We start from the raw sequence: 21,522 nt of genomic DNA, 5'->3' as shown, positions 1-21,522 counted from the left end.
AGTATTTGTTTACTATTAAAGAAGCAAGAAAGTTATGCAATTTTAATTATTGTGTGATTTTTCTATATATAACAACTGTTAATGATTGTTACTTGTCTGAATAATATATTTTCTTCTGAATGTAACATCGGGTTCACCTGTGTACGGAATTATTTGTAATTCATATGGGTGTTATGTACTCCGAGTATAATGACAAAAAATGTAATCCGTAATGTGTACTGTTTAAGACATGTACAGAATGTTTTGTTTTTTATTTAGACTGAACCCCCTTAGTATGGACGAGTGAATTTTTAAGTAAACACCCCTAGATGATAGACAAGAAGTCACTACTTATAACTATAGCAAAAGTACAATAAACAGAAAATAGCTAATAAGAACAAAGAAACAAAAATGCAATATGACCAAAATAACAAAATTCCACAATACACACAAAACAACAAACTTAGCACTATTGCAAACAATGTCAGACTCATAAATCATATCGTAAAAAATAAACCATTGCACTAGAGGACACGGCTTTCTGTTTAAAAACTGGAATGTAATTCTCCAAGGTAGATGGTCTGCTACCCTACCCCATTTCTACCGCTGGCTGCGCTGCCTATTTTCATGAGCAGCGCAGCCAGCGGTAGAAATGGGGCAGGGGACCAGTCTTTGCAAACTTTTTCTGAGTACCTCTTTAAAATGCATTCTGAAGAAAAAAAATACTGTTGCAATTTGTGGTGGTCTAACTCGATTTTGACTGGACTATAACTACTTAGAATTTAATTCTACCCAGGTTTCACCGCAAGTTTTTCACGCGTCATCTCAAAAGGCATCTGGAGTGTCATGCATAATACAGGGGGATTCCCCCCCGAGTGCAGTGCGAAGCGAAAAGCTCGACGCAGTCACATTCGGGAAAAAATTCCTCGTTTTTTCCCAAACTTTTCACGCATCTCAGTTAAACCACATTGAACCGTTCATCGTGTTGAAGTGTGTTTGGAATCACAGTAGCTTTACACAAGGTAAAGTACATTAGCTTTTTTGCCACAGGCCGGGCTCTTGGCTCAATGCAGCCGTCACTGGTGGCTGATGCAATAAAAATAAAATACACAAGCTTATTTTATTGCATCAGTGACGGCTAGCGGTTCGCCTGCATTGAGTCAAGAGCCTGTGTTTTTTGCCATGCGACGTGAATGTTCTGCACATACAGTCGTTTTAGTGAAGAGTTAGGCTACGTTCCGGCCCTCTGTTACCTGGTTACGTAGACTATCCACTACGTTAATGTGGGAACGTGGCCTAACTCTACACTAAAACTGCCTGATGGGATATCCACATAACGCATTTGCTGCAATAGCTCTTTGAGCCACAGGCGCTTTAACCGTCGCTACGCGAAGCCGGCCTTTATACTACTGGTATACAGGCCGGCTTCGCGTAGCGACGGTTAAAGCGCCTGTGCTTTGAGCTGTGCGCTGGCCCTGGCTTCGATCATTGAAACTTTTTTTATGAATGATGAAATCTCAGCTTTGAGAAAAATTACGTGTGTTTTCACCCCACTCAAGACGGTGGCGTAGGATGGTATCACAGTCGTTTGTGAATACACGGCGGCTGCTGCAGGCTGTGTGGTATATATCGACCTGCATCAGAAACGTGAATGCTGTTTGAATGTAATGGAGCTACACTTTTGGTTGCTCCATGAATAACCTACTTAAGTATAGTGATTGAAACAACACCAGCAACAGAATGCTAGCATAACAGCATCAATTAATAATATCGTGACAAACCTTTACGTGCTCAGTATTGAAATTAAGTAATTAAAGATAATTTATGCATAAAAATTGATGGATGGATGTATAAGACAGGTTAGGTAAAGTGGATGCACCTCTTTCATTCAAGCAAACCATGCACTGTAGTCTTTAGCCATAAGCTAGCATGTAGGTGTTTATTATAATAGAGATAATTGATGCAAAGAAAAAAGGCACGTGTAGTCCCACTGTCTGCGCAAATTATAATCGACGAAATAGCGAAACTGTGAAATGGCGAAATGAAGAAATAAAGAAACTGAGTAGTAAATTCAAATATTTATAAAGAAATAGTGAGAAACTGAATTATATTACCATTCCCTGCCCGTCGCATTTTGATTGGGCGAGCTGAACCACGTGACTGACCACAAATACACAGTAATGGTTTGTTTACATCCCCGTGAATATGAATAATAAGATTAACAACTCAAAGTGTTGTAACTTTACAGCTCAAACGTAAATCATAATCAATCACAAAATAAAATGGAGCACTTGTAGGTCAAATTGAGATACTTTTTTCTGAAAACATCTCCGGATTTGCCAATTTCAATTTTACAGCGCGCGTGACAGTGCGTCGCGTATTGCTCAGTTTGCCAAGTTGGGGCCCAGTTGTCGTTCGCTCCTGAAATTTTCGGAAATTTTGACGGTTTTCTTGGGTTCGCTGATAATATAATGGAAATAACAGACTCCGCTCTGACCATTAACGTTTATTTGTGGGCACAGGCGAGAGGAAAGCCAAATTAACAGGCGAGGCTTGCCGAGCCCGTTAATTTTTGGCTTTCCTCTCGCCCTTGCCCACAAATAAACGTTAATGGTCAGCGCGTCGCCCTTTATTTCTATATTATATAGAATGAACAAATCCGACAAACAGCAAAAAGATGGTCTATTCGATGTAACACTTCGCCATAAGCTCTCAATTGTCCCGTTATTACAGCGCCCTCATGCGAGTAAGGGAAGTGAGAGAAAGTAGGGGAGGGAGGGCAAGCATTTTTTCAAAATGACGCTTATGCGTAAAATATTGACCCTTCAGAAGTGTTGGTGACCTCCCCTATATTTTCATGCACACCAGCAGTGACCTTCCCCTACATGTCACAGTCCACATCAGTAATATTTAGACCCTTTTTTCTTGTGGCCATCTTGGATTTTAGCGTTAAAATTGACCTCATTTGTATAATACTTGATCAATCAAATTTCTGTACACTATAACGTTGTAGACCATATGGCCAGGCTGCTACATTGCAAACATCAATGTCTTAAACCATGTCCACGTAACTCTTGCGATGAAGATTTTAAGGCCCAAAAAAAAAAATGTTTCTGGTCAGGCCTTAAATTTCTTAAAAAAATGGTGCAGCGACGCGGATTTTTTTTTCTTTTTTCTCCTCCTCAAGGGAGGGAGGAGGGTCAGTTAAAGCGCTAAAGCGTAGTGGCTAATTTGCATAATCATTTGCATATCATTACTTTATATTTGCATATGGATGTAAGCTTGCACATGCATCCACACATACATGTATACTCACAACAAAATGCAATGGTAACACACAAGTGTGCAGTTTGAACATCATGGAAACTCTTTATTACACTTAAATAAGTCATCACAGTATTGTAATTACAATTGCAATTAAATCAGAAGATTCAGATTGAAACTTTGAGAGCAAGAAATGGTTCGTCTGATTGGAGTTTCATTAATACATATATTGCTAATAAATTGTCAAAACTTGCCAACAAAGAGGAAAATTCACAAGTTTAAGCTTTACACAATTCAAATGTAATTGAGTTTTATATCATTTTTGAACGACAAACACCGTGAATAATTTTTCATCACGGGGATAGATTTCAACCCCCCCCCCCCCCCCTAACTTCTCACTGCCACTGGACATCGTCGTTCGGATTCTTGATTTTAAAAATACCACCAAGATGATCACAAGACATGAACTAAGTACGACTAGAATCCCTCGAAAATCAGGTGTAAAATCTTTCAGAGGACGTGTCAGAGTGGCACCACACGCGACTCCAGTATCAATGTCAACACGTTATAAACCCGTCGACCAACATGGCCGCCGCCATATTGAAATTTATGCAATGTGAACTCGATCGCGATCGTTGAGTGATGCTGCTGTTCAAACAACTGATGAGATCATACCAGAGGATTTAATTGGTGGAAAAGGTGGAGGATTTGCAATCCATACTGAACCAGCTGGGCCTTGAGATGATGGATGATATACCAGATAATGGTTATGCAAGTGCCAAAATTGGTGACTCCCCTTTGCTGATGCCGGAGTATATTTTTTCTTTTATATATTGCTACAGTTCTATTTCTTCAACCATGTTACGTTCGTTGTTTATCATGATTGTGGTAATAATTATTCTGTATGCTGAAATGGTCTTTCATACAGTACAAGAATGCATGAAATTACTCCAAAAGTCTTCAAAATTTAAATTTAAAGTGTCTTGCCCACAGGGAGGGGGACCCCCCAACTGAAACCCTCCCCAGTGTGTATGCATGGTGTTGCCTTTCATAGACTGTATAAGAACGCATAAATTACTCAGAAATGTCTTCAAATTAAAAAAAATCCTTAACACCTCCCCCCCCCCACCACCCAGGGAACCTCAGGTTGCACACAGAAGCTATATAGCTGCCTACTTTTCTAAATTTTCCGCCTACTTAAAATTTTTTTAGAACCCTGCAGACTAGATGAAACCGATGCATACAGTTCATTTATTTCCAACAGACAATGCAAATTGTGTTCTACAGGCACGAGGTGGCATATAGGTGCTAATTATAATAGCGATAATTTATGCAACGAAATGGATTCATAGGTATTAGGCATGTGTAGTCTGTTTGGTTGTATGCGCAGGACAGGCTATGAAATGGATGCACACTGAGTCTCCTAATTTTGTTCTAGCAGACAGCATCAGGTTTTACTATAGTCTGAAGGTTATTACCATTGTGCACCCATTAGTGTTGTTTAATTTGCATAATCTATGCAAAGAAATTGATGAAGGATGTGTTTGTATTAATACATGTACAAGGAGCCTTTTTCATTAGATTAATGTGCACGTGCCTTCAAAATATGGAGGAAAGTAGCGTGCAAGTTAATGGCTGCTAAGCTTCTTTACCATAGTTATGTCTTGGCTACTTAATAATAGCTTCAGCAATTCAGCCGAGTGGATGTGACCCACATGTCAACTTAATCTTTCCACTGAAAAATGATGGGGAATGTTTAATTAGTAGCGGCAGACAAAGTCCTTGGAACTTTAACACTAGCTGTGTCCATCCAGCCCTCTTTCCACACACATATCATCAGTCAACTTCTTTCAAGCTTGACACAACACTATGGCATGACATTAATTTTTTTATACGATCCAATGTGGCTGCCAGGTGGCCATTTGTTTCCATTTTTCAAAGCCATTTAATATGCTCAGATATGCTTTGACTGACTCCTTTCAAACTTAATTGGACAGAGACAGCTCCACAGATGTGTACATTTAATTATTGCACAGTATGCTTCAATATGGCAACTAGGTGGCCATTTTGTTGAGATTTTTACACAACTTAGCCAATATTACACAGACGATATGTCATACCTGTTTCTTTCAAATTTGCCACAAGGACAGCACAGTCCATGATAAACACGTGCATGTCAAATATTTTCAGCAATATGATCCAAAATGGTTGCCAGGCAGCCACTAGTTATCATTTTTCCATGTCCAAGGGCATATATATTCACATATGCCCGGATAAATTTCATTATACTTAATTTGCATGCAAGACATTCACATGTAATACTTCCCTTATGTATGCGTGACAAATAGAAATTTCTCCGCATTACAATCTTATATGTACTGCAAAATAGCCATTTTGTTCTGACTTTTTCATACCCTCTCTCATAACACATATAGCCTCATCTATTACCCAATGTAAGCTACACTAATATTCCATTCACACTTGGTACATGATGATGTTAAATAGTGTACATTCATCAATTCTTAGCCGTTTTCCGGATATGTTTTGACCAATTGCAATGTCACTTCCCCATCATTGTGGCATTATTTGGTTTCCAAATTTATTGACTAAGCGGGGACCATATGTCACTAATACAAAGACTTGTTATTTATTAGTCCCCACGGACGAAGTCCGGGGGGACTTATAGATTGGGTCATGTCCGTCCGTCCGTCCGTCCGTCCGTCAGTCAGTCCGTCCGTCCGTCCGTCCGTCCGTTCACGCAGATATCTCAGACATGCCCGGGTCAATTTCTTTCAAACTTTGCACAGGGATAGTACCCTACCCCATACAGATGCACGTCGATTTGTTTCACAATGCGATCAAATTTGGCCATGTTAGAGGACTTTTTAGTTTCCACCTCCATAGACTCCCATGTATAAGGCAGCTGCCATAGACTCCATGTATAAGGCTGTCCATAGACTCCCATGTATAAGGCAATCCATAGACTCCCATGTATAAGGCAATCCATAGACTCCCATGTATAAGGCTGTCCATAGACTCCATGTATAAGGCAGTCCATAGACTCCCATGTATAAGGCAGTCCATAGACTCCCATGTATAAGGCAGTCCATAGACTCCCATGTATAAGTCAGCTCTGCATAGAATGCCATGTATAAGGCCAAGTAAAATAAAAATTAGTTTCTCATCATATTCATATAGCAAAAAGGATGCGGTGACACAGTTTTTAGCCCCACGGATGAAGTCCAGGGGGCTTATAGATTGGGTCATGTCCCTCCATTCACGATGATATCTCAGATATTTTCACAAGATGTCACGTGACCTCGGTGACCTTTGACCTCAAATATACATATTTGTCCATAACTCAGTAACCACAAGTGCTATACCCTTCATATATGGTATGATGGGACACCTTATGACGCCACATATTGTACCTCATTAATTATGCGCATATCTAATTTTGAGCAAGCCAATAGAGCTAGAGGTCTGATTTTTGGTATATAGGGATAACTTAGCAATACAATTTTTTTGACAAAAAGTCAGTTGACCTTGGTGACCTTTGACCTCAAATATACATATTTGTCCATAACTCAGTAACCACAAGTGCTACAGCCTTCATGTATGGTATGATGGGACACCTTATGACACTACATATTGTACCTCATTAATTATACGCATCTCTAATTTTGAGCAAGCCAATAGAGCTAGAGGTCTGATTTTTGGTATATAGGGATAACTTAGCATAACAATTTTTTTGACAAAAAGTCACGTGACCTTGGTGACCTTTGACCTCAAATATACATATTTGTCCATAACTCAGTAACCACAAGTGCTACAGCCTTCATGTATGGTATGATGGAAGACCTTATGACACTACATATTGTACCTCATTAATTATACGCATATCTAATTTTGAGCAAGCCAATAGAGCTAGAGGTCTGATTTTTGGTATATAGGGATAACTTAGCAATACAATTTTTTGACAAGATGTCATGTGACCTCAATGACCTTTGACCTGAAATATACATATTAGTCCATAACTCAGTAACCACAAGTGGTACACCCTTCATATTTTGTATGATGGAAGACCTTATGATGTCACATACTGTACCTCATTAATTATGCACATATCTAATTCTGAGCAAGCCAATAGAGCTGGATGTCTGATTTTTGGCATAGCGATTAATTAGCAATATATTTTTTTTCAAAATGTCACGTAACCTCGATGACTTTTTACCTTGATTATACATATATATGCATAACTCAGTAACCACAAGTTCTATACCCTTCAATTTTGATAGGATATTAGACCTTAAGATGTCATCACATCTTGGACATCATTTATTATCCACATATGTATTTCTTGGCTGGCCAATACAGCTAGAGGTCTGATCTATTTTCCCGATTTAGAACCATAACTTAGACATGCCTCATGTGTTTCAAATTGGGAAAAACAACATAGACCTATGTGCCCATAGATCTTAACATATACACTCCAGTGATACTTCTTAAAGACCACATTTACCTGCCCCATCAAGACTAATACTCCCCTATTTCAAGTGGGGACTATGTCATTGTCAATGACTTGTTATTTATGGAAGCATTGCATTTAACAAAATCATTCCTTTATTTATCCAGAGAGTTTATCAAGCCACCTGTGAATATCAGCCATCGTCTGGGGACGTAACACCATCATGGTTGGTGGTTACAAGGCTGTCTTCAAGGAAGCGGCAAATAATAACTATCTGTGTCCTCTGTGTGACTTGCCGATGAGAGAACCTTACCTCAACAGTTGTTGCGGCCATAGATTTTGTAAAACCTGTATTGATGAGAGAGCCAGGTTTGTCCTCTATTATGAAACAATGTGATTTTCAAAGGATTAACATGCTCGCTAAACATACTACAGACACATAATATGAATCTGATGGTCCTTGTTCATTCTCTAAATGCCTTCAAGCAACGCTATTTAAGTTTCTGTGTTAATCAGAGTACTTTTCCTATATGCCATGCAGTCATTAACATGCATAAAAACTGACACATAAAAACATAAAGACTCTGTAACATAGCATGAAGCAATTGACTCCAAACTCAATATCAAGCAAGTCTACAATTTTTGGCAATGGAATTTAAAGACTTATCTTCCTTACTTTTGTTCTGTTTATAAACCAGAATATTTTATTCTGGTCTCTATAGCATGTATTGATTTACCAGGTATTCATTACTGATAATGTGATATCATCACAAGCTGTATATTATTATTTTACAAGTACATTGGAGTCCAGGCTGGTGCTCATTACAATACAATTGACAAGCAAATACTTGTTTTTCATAGGGAGTAAAACAATATTGAATATTGTCTTCCATATCTTTCACACATTAATACCCTCATCTACATTTTCAGTGTCATTCAGCCAAACTCTATCCTCTTCCTGCTCGATCCCTCAGCACTGTTGTCATCATCACTGTCCCCACCATCACTTCCTCCGCTTTCATCATCATCATCACCATCATCATCATCATCATCATCATCATCATCATCATCATCATCATCATCATCATCACCACCATCATCAACCTTTTTGTCAAGTTTATCACCTTCATCACACCATCCTTATTCTCATCACAATTGCCATCACTTGGAGTACTATTGTTTGGGTAGACTGAAAGATTCAGTGGCTTGCGGGCGCTCCGGCGCACTGCGACCTACGACCCTTTACCATGACTGAAGGTACACCGTACTTGGCCGCGGCAAACTCAAAGAAAAAAAAGTACCGCCCACAACTGACTTTATAGACTTCTAAAATATGTAAATCACGGTAGTGTAATTTGAATATTGTTCACGTGGGCTGTTTACGTACATAATGAGCACGCGGTAGTCAAGACAACAATTAATGTCAATCAACTGCATCGGCAGCGCCGACATTGCATAATCGCTCTACTCTGCAAATGAAAACAACGACACCTGTGTGTAGAGCTAGCCACATGTTGGAGAGAAAACTGAGATGCAGTTGTCTGTATGGTTCAAGTGACGCCTATAAAAAACTCCATAGGGTCTTTCTCGCTAAACCCAACCTGGAATTTACCATGCACAATGTGTTCCTTGGTACGTACGTCGTTTTGGAGATCTGAACCGATCAAAGCCGCCTTCACACCCATTTCGCTGCACTTGATCTTTCATGAGTGAAATCAGGGGCGAAATTCCCAGAACGATCGATCCTGAATGGTTCTTAAGTGCGTCCGTAACTTTGGGTGCCAGCGTGTAAATCATGGATTTCCCATACCGTGTTGGTAAAATAGCAAACACATGCAAATCTGCCGCCGCAAAAACTCTTGAGTGCGTCTCTTTGCTGTTTTCAACATAACATTATATACATCAGAACATTTACTGACTGCCTCGGCAATGCAAGTCGGCGATTGTTCGGCCATAATGATCAAATCGGAACGCTAGACACATACGTCAACATGAGTATAGCTTTGGCCATTCGCTTGTCAATACTTTGAGTTTCAGAAAACACGTTGGGATTCCCTAGTTGTGTTGGTTGACAAACGAGACATGATATAGGCGGGACAAAAGCCTGACGACAGTTTTGAATATGCTAATCACGATCACACAGTGGTCTGAGTGAGAGATGTGGGCGGTCTTGTTACCCTATACATACTGTCAATTAACTCGTTTCTGTAATACGATTGGTTCCAACAAAATTTTGTTGGGGAACAGGATTTCAACAGTGTGCCTTCAGTCGTGGTAAATGGTCGTAGGTCGCAGTGCGCCGGAGCGCCCGCACGCGACTGAGTCTTTCAGTCTATTGTTTGGGTTACCTTCACCTTTTTAAAAAGCTCACTCGTTTGCGAGGCAATTCTTGATGAAATTACTCTTCAGCGTTCAATAGCAAGCAAATATTTTAACAGTATAATTTATGGCTGGATGGCAATGTATATTACACATTGTTCAGGCTGTGTTGAAATGCTGAATATTGAATATTTCAACATGATAAGGTGTAGAAAAAGAGATTGGAGTTGATACAAAGAGCAAATTTAAACTACTGAAAAAAAGATATCAAAATTTTAGTTAAATATTGGCTCAATAAATGTTTAGTCATGGTATAGTGTGGGGTTGGGGATTTCAAATTTTTTGATCTAAGAGAGGGAGATTTGTAATGTCTTTGAGGGTATGAGGGGAATCTAAAAAATTAAGCTTTGTTGAAGCCTTTGAGTAAACTTAGGGTAGAAGTGTTCTCCTCGCCAAGGGACAATAACAGTTTTGAAAGCACATCAGAAATAGGGGTTATATTAAACTTGGAAACTAGAGAAAATGTGAAATGACTATTTGCATTGAAACAGAAGGGTACATGTTTCCTCTGTGTAAATTGAAATCTAAAACAATTCTCTTTCATAATCAAGAATAAACATGACGAGCAACCTGGCAGAGTTGGTAATAAGAGAGACAAATTATAGAAAGAAACAAATATTTCCAAGTCAAGATGCCTCATGTATACCTTGATAACTCTTACTGGAAATTTTCAATTTTTGAGTTACAGTACTAAAACAATAATATAAAAGTGAAATTTTCATTTACTCCCTAGGCTGCAAAACAAGTACAAGCAGCAGGACAGTAAAGCATTGTAACATTTGAAAATCTCAGTGTCTGTTCCCCATATTCTAATAACTTTAACAGATACTATATTCTGACACAAGTTGAATGCTTTCTTTTTCTTACCCATTGCAGTGAGAAAAAGTGTCCAGCAGGTAATTGCCAAGAAGCTCTCTCCAGTAATTATCTCCAGGAAGACCCAGATGCACATAAAGAAATACAGGAGAAAATCGTGATATGCAAGCAGTGCAACAGCTGGGAAGGGGAATTGCAGGTCTTTGTAAAATCTCATGAGAAGGTGCAGTGTTGTACCAATGATGGATGTGGCATGGAGCCAAGCAGACTCCAGATGAAAGGTTGTGTGAATGACTGTCCTCATAGCATTGTGAAATGCAGTAACTGCCAGGAACAATTTGTGTTCCAGGAAGTGAAGGTTAGGAATTATAATATTTTAAATACAAAATTACCAATATATATAAACATTCAGAATGACACAATATTCTCCCCTTTCTGTGTTTAGGCTCTCAGCTTCCTCAGATTCTCGACTTCTCAGTATTCCAAGAGTTTCCACAAAGACTTTTGGCGAGAGATCTTTCTCTTACATTAGCCCTGCATTATGGAACAAACTTCCTTCTGACCTTCGCCACTCCAGCTCTACCCTTTCCTTCCGCCGTTCCCTCAAGACTTATCTCTTTAAACAGTAGTTTAACCTTTTTCGTTTACCTCGTCTCCAGTCCCAGTGGTTCAACATTTCCTCTGTTATATTTTATTTTTGTCACTATTGCGCCTAGAGCTCTGTTCAGAGATTAGGCGCATTACAAATGTACTTTATTATTATTATTATTAAATCTAATCATCCAGCGACAAAATGAGATCACATTCTTGAGGGAGCAGTAGCGTGTATTTCACTTTTTCGCTAAGAATGAAGAAATGAATTTGAAACTATATGCAGAGATGATTTCTCAATTTACCATATGGTCTTGCCACAAGACTGTATCATCAGGTTTTTATGTGTCATGGGGCCTGCATGCACATATACACTCATTGTCCACTGGCACAGGTCCATTACTTCCTCTATAACTACCCTGTGCTGCTATGTCATCTGACAAAAGTGGGTTGCAACTTTAAAATTGGTTCACCAATCACAACTCATGTCACACATGTTACAAACATCGAAGAGACCAAGTTGGTGCCGGCCAACTGTCAAATGTACAGCTGTGACAGTGTTATATATATATATATATATATATATATATATATATATTATATAATATATATATATATATATATATATATATATATATATAATATATATATATATATATATATATATATATATATATATATATATATATATATATATATATATATATATACTGTATACATTTGTTTATTTGTTTGTTTTTGTTATTTATGCAACATTCTATGATATTGTATTTATGTTTGTTTATTTATCTATTTGTTTATGTTTGCCGCATTGTCTATTATTTATTTGTATGCTTGTTTGTATGTTTGTTTATTTTTTGTTTTTTATTTGTTTGTTTGTTTGTTCGTATGCTTGTTTGTTTGTTTTTTCCTGGGTTCCCTGTGATTGTATCACAGCCGAGTCAGAGCCTAGTTGTCATTATAGGCTCCAGTTGCCTTTGCATGATATGAAGTTCTTCGGCAAAAATATGATCCACAGGAAAAGAGGTGTACATACGCCAGAAGCTGTATGTGAGAAAATTGTTGAAATGTACCAGGATGGAAAGTCAGGAAATCTTTGCCCTACTCACACAGACGCTAATCAGTTCCTACTGGCAGATAGGCTTTGTCACTCTATCTCAACAATTACAGAGGAAGCCTACTGTGAAACAATACTATCATCGGTCTGTTGTTTGCTGCAATTAACTTGACTACAATTACCGATCCTGTAGTAAATTTTGAAACAACTTTACAAATTAATTACACAAGTGTGATAACATTTAGATCAATTTCACTGTCCATTCTTATCTACAAAAGACTATAAATAAACTTTCATAATTAGTGTATCAGATGTCTAGAAATACTGCAGCAAATTTGATGAAACTTCATACAGATGTTGGTCATACAGAGCTCCACGTAGTGCACAAAGACATAAGGCAGTATTGAGTCAATTAATTGCTAAAACTATAGTTCACATCCCTTACCAAAAAAAAAACATGACGGAAAGTAGATTGAATGTATACTCAGATCCTGTACAAAGTATCGTTTCAAAAAAGAACTAAAATGCGTATACTCAGATCCTACTGCACATGCCTCAGGTAAGAAAAAACTTTACCAAGTTCCAAGACTTATAAGCAAAACCTACATAACTTTACAATAGCCAAAGTCTTCGCCAGAGTTCATCATTACAGGGTTAACTGTGCACACTAACCAGATGACTGCAGTCAAAGTCAGAAATTGTGAAGAAACTAATACTGCTGAGTGTAAGTCAGATATATATGTACATGTATATTAATTGTGGGTATATGCTTAATTGTACAGTCTGACATCTATAGATGGCTAGATTAAAGTCAGAAATCAGGGAGTGAAATTGCCACAGATTGAGAGAGCAATTACGTCTATTTCACACTTTGCTCGTGCTAACTTGTGGTATCACGTTTCCACAAAAGCTCAACCATTTGATCCTGCAGACTAAATGTATATAGAGCTGAGACAATTTATTGCTTTCGCACGTCTATGAAATAGTGTGATGGCAAAGTGTTGTATAAGTAATTCTTCAAACAAGAACTGCACTTTAAAAACTGTATCTCATTGTTTGCAATCATGCATGAATTGCTCATATTCCAAATAAGATTGCATCTACAAAATGTTTTATACACGGTAAATGCATCTTTATTAAATTTTGAATCACACGTATTGCAATTGGTCTGAACACAGTCCCTCTATCCTCTATCGGTCGTCTTCAGAGGATGCCTTCAACCAATAAAGCAGTAATGGGTGAAATAAATGTCTGGCAAATGATGCCAGAATAGTACAATAAGAAAGACCTTATATTCTGAGATAAATAAACGGGAAGGGAACGTGGAACAAGTCTAATAAAAGATGGAGGTGATATATCCAACAGCGATTTATCAATACTATAATAAATAATAATACTTTATTGCAATAATACTAATTATTGGACGCTTTTCATTCTCTCTTCCAGCATTTGGTTAACTTCTCGGCGAGTATTATAATCTCTTTGTTAGATCCAAAGTCAAGTGAATAATAATACTACTAATTTTATATAGAGATTTATGTGATAACACAAATCTAGTTTGTAAGTCCGCAGAGCTAGACTACAGCTGTCCTGAAGCCAATATGCAACTCTGATGTAGACATCTTAGTACCCGTTATCTAGCTACCCATCTTTCTTTCACACGACACTTGATCTCACCAGCCTTGTTTCAGGCCCCTTGTCCAGGTTCATTTATTCTAGGCCATTCAGACTGTAGCTGCCACACCAATATACCATGGGTCATGCTTGTAAGTTTATCAGTCAAAAGGTTGTCCAGCAATTTCACAACACTGATACAAACTCCATGTAATCAGGATTTGACCCTTGTAAATTTATGTAAGTTATTTGTCGCCAAATATTGCCTATTTTTGGTCAAATTTTAATTTAACCTTGCCATCTGTAGTACGGACAGTGTTTCAATCTTTGCAACGATGGGTCAACTGTCGGTCATCGGAGCAGGATGGAGCACGATTTTTTCGATCACCATGCATTTCCCGGTACGATTGACCCTGAATTCGCTCAAAAAAACACGCGCGCTGGATCAATCGCCGAGAAAATAACCAGCAGCTTGAAAAGAGAATGAAAAGCATCCAATCTTTGTCGAATATGGTCTAGGGGAGAGAATTACTCAGGAAACTATTCCTGAAGAAATCCTTACAATTTTTAGCATGGTAGAACGTCGCAAATCGACTCGGGCTGAGACACATCCGGGAAGCCAACAGTCTCAGTCGATAGGCAGATCTGTCAGGTCAGATCCGATCTCAGAATAACATTTCAAAGCGAACTCACGTAACCTTTAACCTTCATTACATATACAGTACGTCATTGGCTCTTCCCAACTATCCTCTATATGGACATTACCTGGACTGTTTCCAAATGAAAACATCATGCCTAGAGGCGATGATGATTCAGTGATTTCAATAAAACAAAATTTTTTTGAGATCATATCTTTTTATGTCAGTTTTTGAACCTGGGCATGCGCGTGCGTTAAGACCTGCATGACAATATAATAATTATCTTTTAACAAAACTTTTTGGACGTATCTTTTTATGTCACTGTTTAGACATGCTTTAAAAACTGCATAATATAATAACTATCTAGTGTATGTCTGACTCAGCTGTCGGGAAAAAAGTGGACTACATGCACGGTTTATGCCATCCAATGGCCACTAGCTGGCTCACTATTACATGCAGGAATGAGCTGAGAGTTATACTACGATTTCACGTAGAGTTCGATTGAGCAACTGAAATCACCTACAGAGATGTACACATCAGACACGGACTCAGATGCAGAGATTGTGAATAGTTTTTTGCTCTGCTATCGGACCCAGTCTTGGTGTCTTTCTCTTGCACGTCTCCTTTCCCAAAAATGTGTTTTTGTATTTAAAAAAACAACTTTACAGCGAAGGGTGTAAAATGTGAAAATACAATATTAGACACTGATGACCAGTATTTTATTAGTTTAACTAGTAAGAAAATTCTGTGACCCCTATTGTCTATTTATGTTCGATGCTGTGTTAGACACATTGACCATCGCAATTTTTTCCTGGCCACTTGGAATAGTTTGAATACCTCTGATACGTTACCAAGGTACGTTGAACACATACCATGCATTCATGAGAGGTCCTGAGCTTTCTGGCCTGTTCGTTTACAAAATTAATGAATATTCACATTTGTTTTGTATCTGAATGCATAAAAGTGTCCACAGTGTTAAAAGATCACTTCTGTACATGGCTTTTCAGAGTTTCTCCCCTTCCCTCTGTTATACCCTTGCTGGCCGGGTGCGTTCGTTGTTGACTTGTGAAAGTTAATCTGGTGAAAAATTGATGACAGCATCCACAGATTAGTAATTTACCCTTGCTTGCTTTTGGACATTACTCAGCAATCAAACGCATTAATAATAGATGCAACAAAATGATAAAACAAGATTGTCGAAGGACAAACACAATCAGTGAAGGAGAAAAAGAAATCTTTGCAAAACCAGTGCTAAGATGAAACCAAGACACTAAGGTTGATAGTATAAATCTTTATTAGCAAGGGAATACAAATCATAATCAAACGTATTAAAATGAAATAATAGCAACAAGAAACTTGTGCTGTGCAAGACTCCTCTACCCTCCCCCTCCCCCACCCCCGTCCCTTGGGATGGACATGTGAACTATGCCCTATGAGTACACAAAGAAATTTGCAGGACATTTGTTTCTCGTGAAACAAGCTTAAAGGCATATTCAGTTCACACCTGTTGTATAAAATATACTTATGACTGGAAGTTTATCATTCATCTTTTGATTAATATGGAGCATTTCTAAGAAGTCTTCATTTCCAAAGCAATAACAGAAGAAATGAGACGAATTGTACCACTCAAAATTCAATCTCCAGACACATGCTTTTTATTACTTTCAGACCATGCTGACTGCATGAGAACCAGAATGAGGTTATACATCCTGTAACACATAGCAATAATGCACTGCAGATATCATAGATCTGATACACATTGAATTTGAATATCGTTTGGAGTTTGTATTGTATGTGTCGCAGTCAAGCTGTACATATGCCATATTTCACTAGAATGTAAAACAATACACAAAACAAATTCCTGCATGTACCTTATGCCCTTGAGCGTCTGCATGCATGTCAGTGTGGCATTGGTTGCTTGATTCTTAATTTTCTTGCATTTGTTGGTAGGCTGCCATCGATACGCAAAACCAGGTCATAAAAGAGATGAGAGAGACACTTGATAGGCAGAGCAAAGAACTTCAACATCTGAGGGAACTCGCTGACGAAGTTGAAAAACTAAAGAAGAGTGCGAAAGAAATGGAAGAGGTGGTTAGTCAACAGAATGAAGAACTGCAACGTTTGAAGGAACTCCCTGACAAACTGAAGAGGTGTCAGAAAGAAGTAAGAGAGATGAGGAAAGACATAGGCTGGCTGGAAGAGCAGAATCACAATCTTGAGGAAGAGATAACATCAAGACCAATAAACCATGCATCATCGCCACTACAACCACAACCACCACAAAACTTGGGCTTTCAGATGATGAAAGATGGAGGTGATTACTTAGATGCAAAGGAAGAAGAGAGGACAGTCAGTAGTGATGTTGCAGCAGGCATTGAAGAAACAGAAAGGCCATGTACAACTAGTAGGTTCATTCAAACTTGGTACAAGGATTACTCTTTATGTCATGCATATGCACGTCAAATTGTTTTGCAACCCAACCAAATATGGCCGTGTGACGGCCATTTAATTGAAAAAGCGGGGACTATGTCATTGACAATGACTTTTTTGAAAAAGAGCTCTGTTTCTAGAGCGACTGCTGTAAATTTCATGAAACTTTGGAAAGATGTCATACAGGGCTCTGATAACACACAATGACATATATGTCAGTATTGCATCAATTAATTGCTAATTTGCATATTTGATGAATTTTTGTTATTACAGTGATATGTCTAGGAATACTGCAGCAAATTTGATGAAACTTGGTACAGATCTTTAGCACACAATCTCTTATAAGTTTACAAAGACGCTTAGTGGTGTCATGCAAATTAATTGCTAATTTGCATGTTTAATGAACTTTCCTAATTAGTGAGCTGTGTCCAGAACCACTGCATCAAATTTGATGAAACATGATGTTGATCTTGCAGTACTTTAATAGTGTGTGAAGACATTAAGCAGTATCATGTCAATTAATTGCTAATTTGCATATTTGATGAATTTTTAGTCCCCACGGACACCGTCCGGGGGACTTATAGGTTTGGTCATGTCCGTGCGTCCGTCCGTCCGTTCACACAGATATCTCAGAGACGCCTTGAGCGATTTCGTTTAAACTTTCCACAAGGATATACCCTACCTCATACAGATGCACATCGATTTGTTTCACAATGCGATCAAATTTGGCTGTGTTAGAGGACTTTTTAGTTTTCACCTCCATAGACTCCCATGTATAAGGCAGTCCATAGACTCCCATGTATAAGGCAGTCCATAGACTCCCATGTATAAGGCCAAGAAAAATAAAAATTTAGTTTCTTATCGAATTCATATTGCAAAAAGGATGCAGTGACACAGTTTTTAGTCCCCACAGATAAAGTCCAGGGGGCTTATAGATTGGGTCATGTCCGTCCGTGAGTCCATCTGTGAGTCCATCCTTTCACGTAGATATCTCAGACACTTTGACAAAATGTCACATGACCTTGGTGACCTTTGACCTCAAATATAAATATTTGTCCATAACTCAGTAACCACAAGCGCTACACCTTTCATATATGGTATGATGGGACACCCTATGACGCCGCATATTGTACCTCATTAATTATGTGCATATCTAATTTTGAGCAAGCCAATAGAGCTAGAGGTCTGATTTTTGGTATATATGGATAACTTATCAAGACGATTTTTTTGACAAAATGTCACGTGACCTTGGTGACCTTTGACCTCAAATATACATATTTTGTCCATAACTTAGGAACCACAAGTGCTACACCCTTAATGTATGATGGTATGATGGGACACCTTATGACGCCACATATTGTACCTCATTAATTATGTGCATATCTAATTTTGAGCGAGCCAATAGAGCTAGATGTATGATTTTTGGTATATGGGGATAGACTATAGGATAGAAATTTTTTGACAAAATGTCATGTGACCTCGATAACCTTTTGCCTAAAATACACGATTATGTCAATAAATAAGAAACCACAAGTGCTATGTCCTTTATATTTAGTAGGATGGGAGACCTAATGACAACACATGCTTTACCTCATTAATTATGCACATATATAATTGTGGGCAAGCCAATAGAGCTAGAGGTCTGAATTTTGGCATATATGGATTAATTAGCAATACAATTTTTTTTTCAAAATGTCACGTGACCTTGATGACCTTTGAACTTGATTATGCATATATATCCATAACTCAGTAACCACAAGTTCTTTACGCTTCAATTTTGATAGGATAATAGACCTTAAGATCTCACATCTTGTACCTCATTTATTATGCGCATATGTATTTCTTGGCTGGCCAATACTGCAAGAGGTCTGATCTTTTTTCCCGATTTAGAACCATAACTTAGACATGCCTCATGTGTTTCAAATTGGGAACAACAACATAGACCTATGTGCCCATAGATCTCAACATATACACTCCAGTGATACTTCTTAATGACCACATTTCCCCTCCCCATCAAGACTAATACTCCTATTACAAGTGGGGACTATGTCATTGTCAATGACTTGTTATAATTAGTGTGATATGTTTAGAAATGTTGCATCAAATTTGATGAAATGTGCCACAGATGTTGATCTTTTAGTGGTGTAATGGAATGCATTGACATGTAGTAGTATCTTGTCAATTAACTGCTGATTTGCATATTTAATGAATTTTCGTAATTAGGCTGATATGGCGAGAAATGGTTCACCAATTATTTTATGAAATTTGATACAGATGTTGAGATGTCAGTGTATAATAGAATGCAAAATGTTTGGCAACATCCTGTCAATTAATTACTAATTGACTTATTTAATGACCTTTTGTAATTTAGGGGGGTATAACCCACATTGGTTTTACATTTTCACCACCATGGACTTCATCTTTAATCACAGACCTAATTAATTAACAGGACTCTATCCTCTCCAAGGGCTTGTAATCAAAAGTACCCATTAACAAGTGGGGACTATGTTATCAACGATGACTTGTTGGTCAAATACCCCATTTTCTTAACAGGCACTCATCAAATTGCTATTAAATCTGGTTTGTAAGTTGCTAGGGATGATGTCTTATCTTTGTAAAATGATAAAATCTGTTTAAATAAGATGTTCGATCAAATTCTTTCATTCTTTCTAAAACTTCAGATTTCATAGCTGTTAAGTTTGGTGACTGTGCCATTTGGGACAGTGATGATAGGGTTCTGGGAATATCTGAAAAGTATTGGGACTAACACTTGATGTCAACAAGTGTGTTTCCGTTGGTTTTTAGATTCAAATTTCACTTTCAAACTGTTACAATGTGGTCAGCATGATTCAGCTCTTGCTGAACATAGAATATCAAAAACAAACACTAGCATCAATAATGTTTCTGTTTCTCACAGGTGAGAACATATCACACCAAGTCATTGGGGCATGCTGTCCAAATGATGGTTACTGTACAAGTGGAACAGCAGGAACTGACTTCCGAAATGATCTTTCCAGAAGTGTTGACAAAAATGACGCAAATTTAGATCAGGTAAGTAATTCACCTTTGTGGTGTGAGCAATGAAATTTGCAAGCAACCTGCAAGTCATTTATTTTTCAGGGCATGATTTTCAAAGAGTTTGCAAACTGAAAGTCACTGCCGTCAAATTGGTTGGGAGAGTAAAAGAAAGTGATGATATGTATATATGGCTTCATGAGAATTAACCCTTTTCCTGCAAAGTCCATATTTCACCATCAGGTCAAGATGGTTAAAATTAATGAAACACGACGTATTCCATATGACGTATTTTAACATAATACTGTACATTTGAAGGCTGTTGAAAACATAATACTGTAAAGTTGATTTTTTTTTTTGGACAAAAGATGCTATAACATACCAAGCCAAGTGGGTGAAAATACGTCATGTTTTGGCTCAATACCGCTTTTTACTGACTTGGCTGATGGGGAAGTGATACAGTTATTGTCTGGCAGGAAAAGGGTCACGGGATTGGCAGTTGCTGATGACAGAAAAGAGATACTATATAGAGAGGAACAGAAGAGAAAAGTGAATGAAATAGAAATAACTCTGTTTGTTTTAGAAAATCCTGCATATTAAGCCAAACCTGTATTTTGGATCATTAAGATCCCGTTAAGTATTCATTTGCTTATACACTCATGAATAAGGGGTTTTAGATGGGGATTTCATTTTCCTTCCATCACTTTAAGCCAAAACTGGCATAAATCTGACAAAATATTTGAACTAACCATGAATATGGTCTGTTCTTGGTTTTCAGCGTATGCAACGATTGGAAAGGAAAGTGGATGATTTAGAAAGCTTGTGTTCCACTAATGACAACCAGTCAGTGTGTAATGTCTCAGTTACCGCAGGTGATGACCCACAAAGTCCTCCAACTTGCAGCTCCTGCACCAATAGACAGATATCAGTGTCATACTCTTCTGCTGTCAAGAACCATCCACAAAATACATCATTAACACTGAATTTGTCATCAACTCCCAATTTGCAGCCAGTACGAAGACCACCAATGGCCAAACAAAAGAAGGGAAATACTAGAGCTAGACAAGACAAACGCTGTTTCAATTGTGATCAGATAGGTCATATCAGAGCCAACTGTCCTCAAAAGAAAAAATGATTTGATTGTTGTCTTTGATCATGTTGTTGTTATTCTGAATCAGAAAGGGTTAATACCAGAGGTTAAAGCGCCCACTAGCTGTAACTTTTTAAATTTGTTGACCTCAAAATATCTGTCTATTCTCTTCTGGTTTTCT

General features: G+C 37.9%; 1 protein-coding gene across 1 annotated transcript; it reads left to right on the top strand.

Annotated features, from left to right (window-relative positions):
- Positions 1–860: 860 nt before the first annotated feature.
- LOC139149654 (TNF receptor-associated factor 3-like) lies at positions 861–21,522 on the top strand. Its single transcript, XM_070721504.1, has 6 exons — positions 861–1,001; positions 7,879–8,080; positions 10,967–11,264; positions 16,757–17,210; positions 20,154–20,287; positions 21,030–21,522. The coding sequence occupies exons 2-6, from the start codon at positions 7,935–7,937 to the stop codon at positions 21,384–21,386; spliced, it is 1,389 nt and encodes a 462-aa protein (XP_070577605.1). The 5' UTR covers positions 861–1,001; positions 7,879–7,934; the 3' UTR covers positions 21,387–21,522.

Source organism: Ptychodera flava, chromosome 14, assembly GCF_041260155.1.
Source record: "Ptychodera flava strain L36383 chromosome 14, AS_Pfla_20210202, whole genome shotgun sequence".
Lineage (NCBI taxonomy): Eukaryota > Metazoa > Hemichordata > Enteropneusta > Ptychoderidae > Ptychodera > Ptychodera flava.
This window is presented reverse-complemented; position numbering and strand designations above follow the sequence as displayed.

Excerpts from the sequence above, each read along its gene's own strand:
- LOC139149654 (XM_070721504.1), top strand. The coding sequence starts at position 7,935 with ATGGTTGGTGGTTACAAGGCTGTCTTCAAGGAAGCGGCAAATAATAAC. Across the intron at positions 8,081-10,966 it reads TGTATTGATGAGAGAGCCAG|TGAGAAAAAGTGTCCAGCAG; the intron begins GTTTGTCCTCTA and ends TACCCATTGCAG. Across the intron at positions 17,211-20,153 it reads AGAAAGGCCATGTACAACTA|GTGAGAACATATCACACCAA; the intron begins GTAGGTTCATTC and ends TGTTTCTCACAG.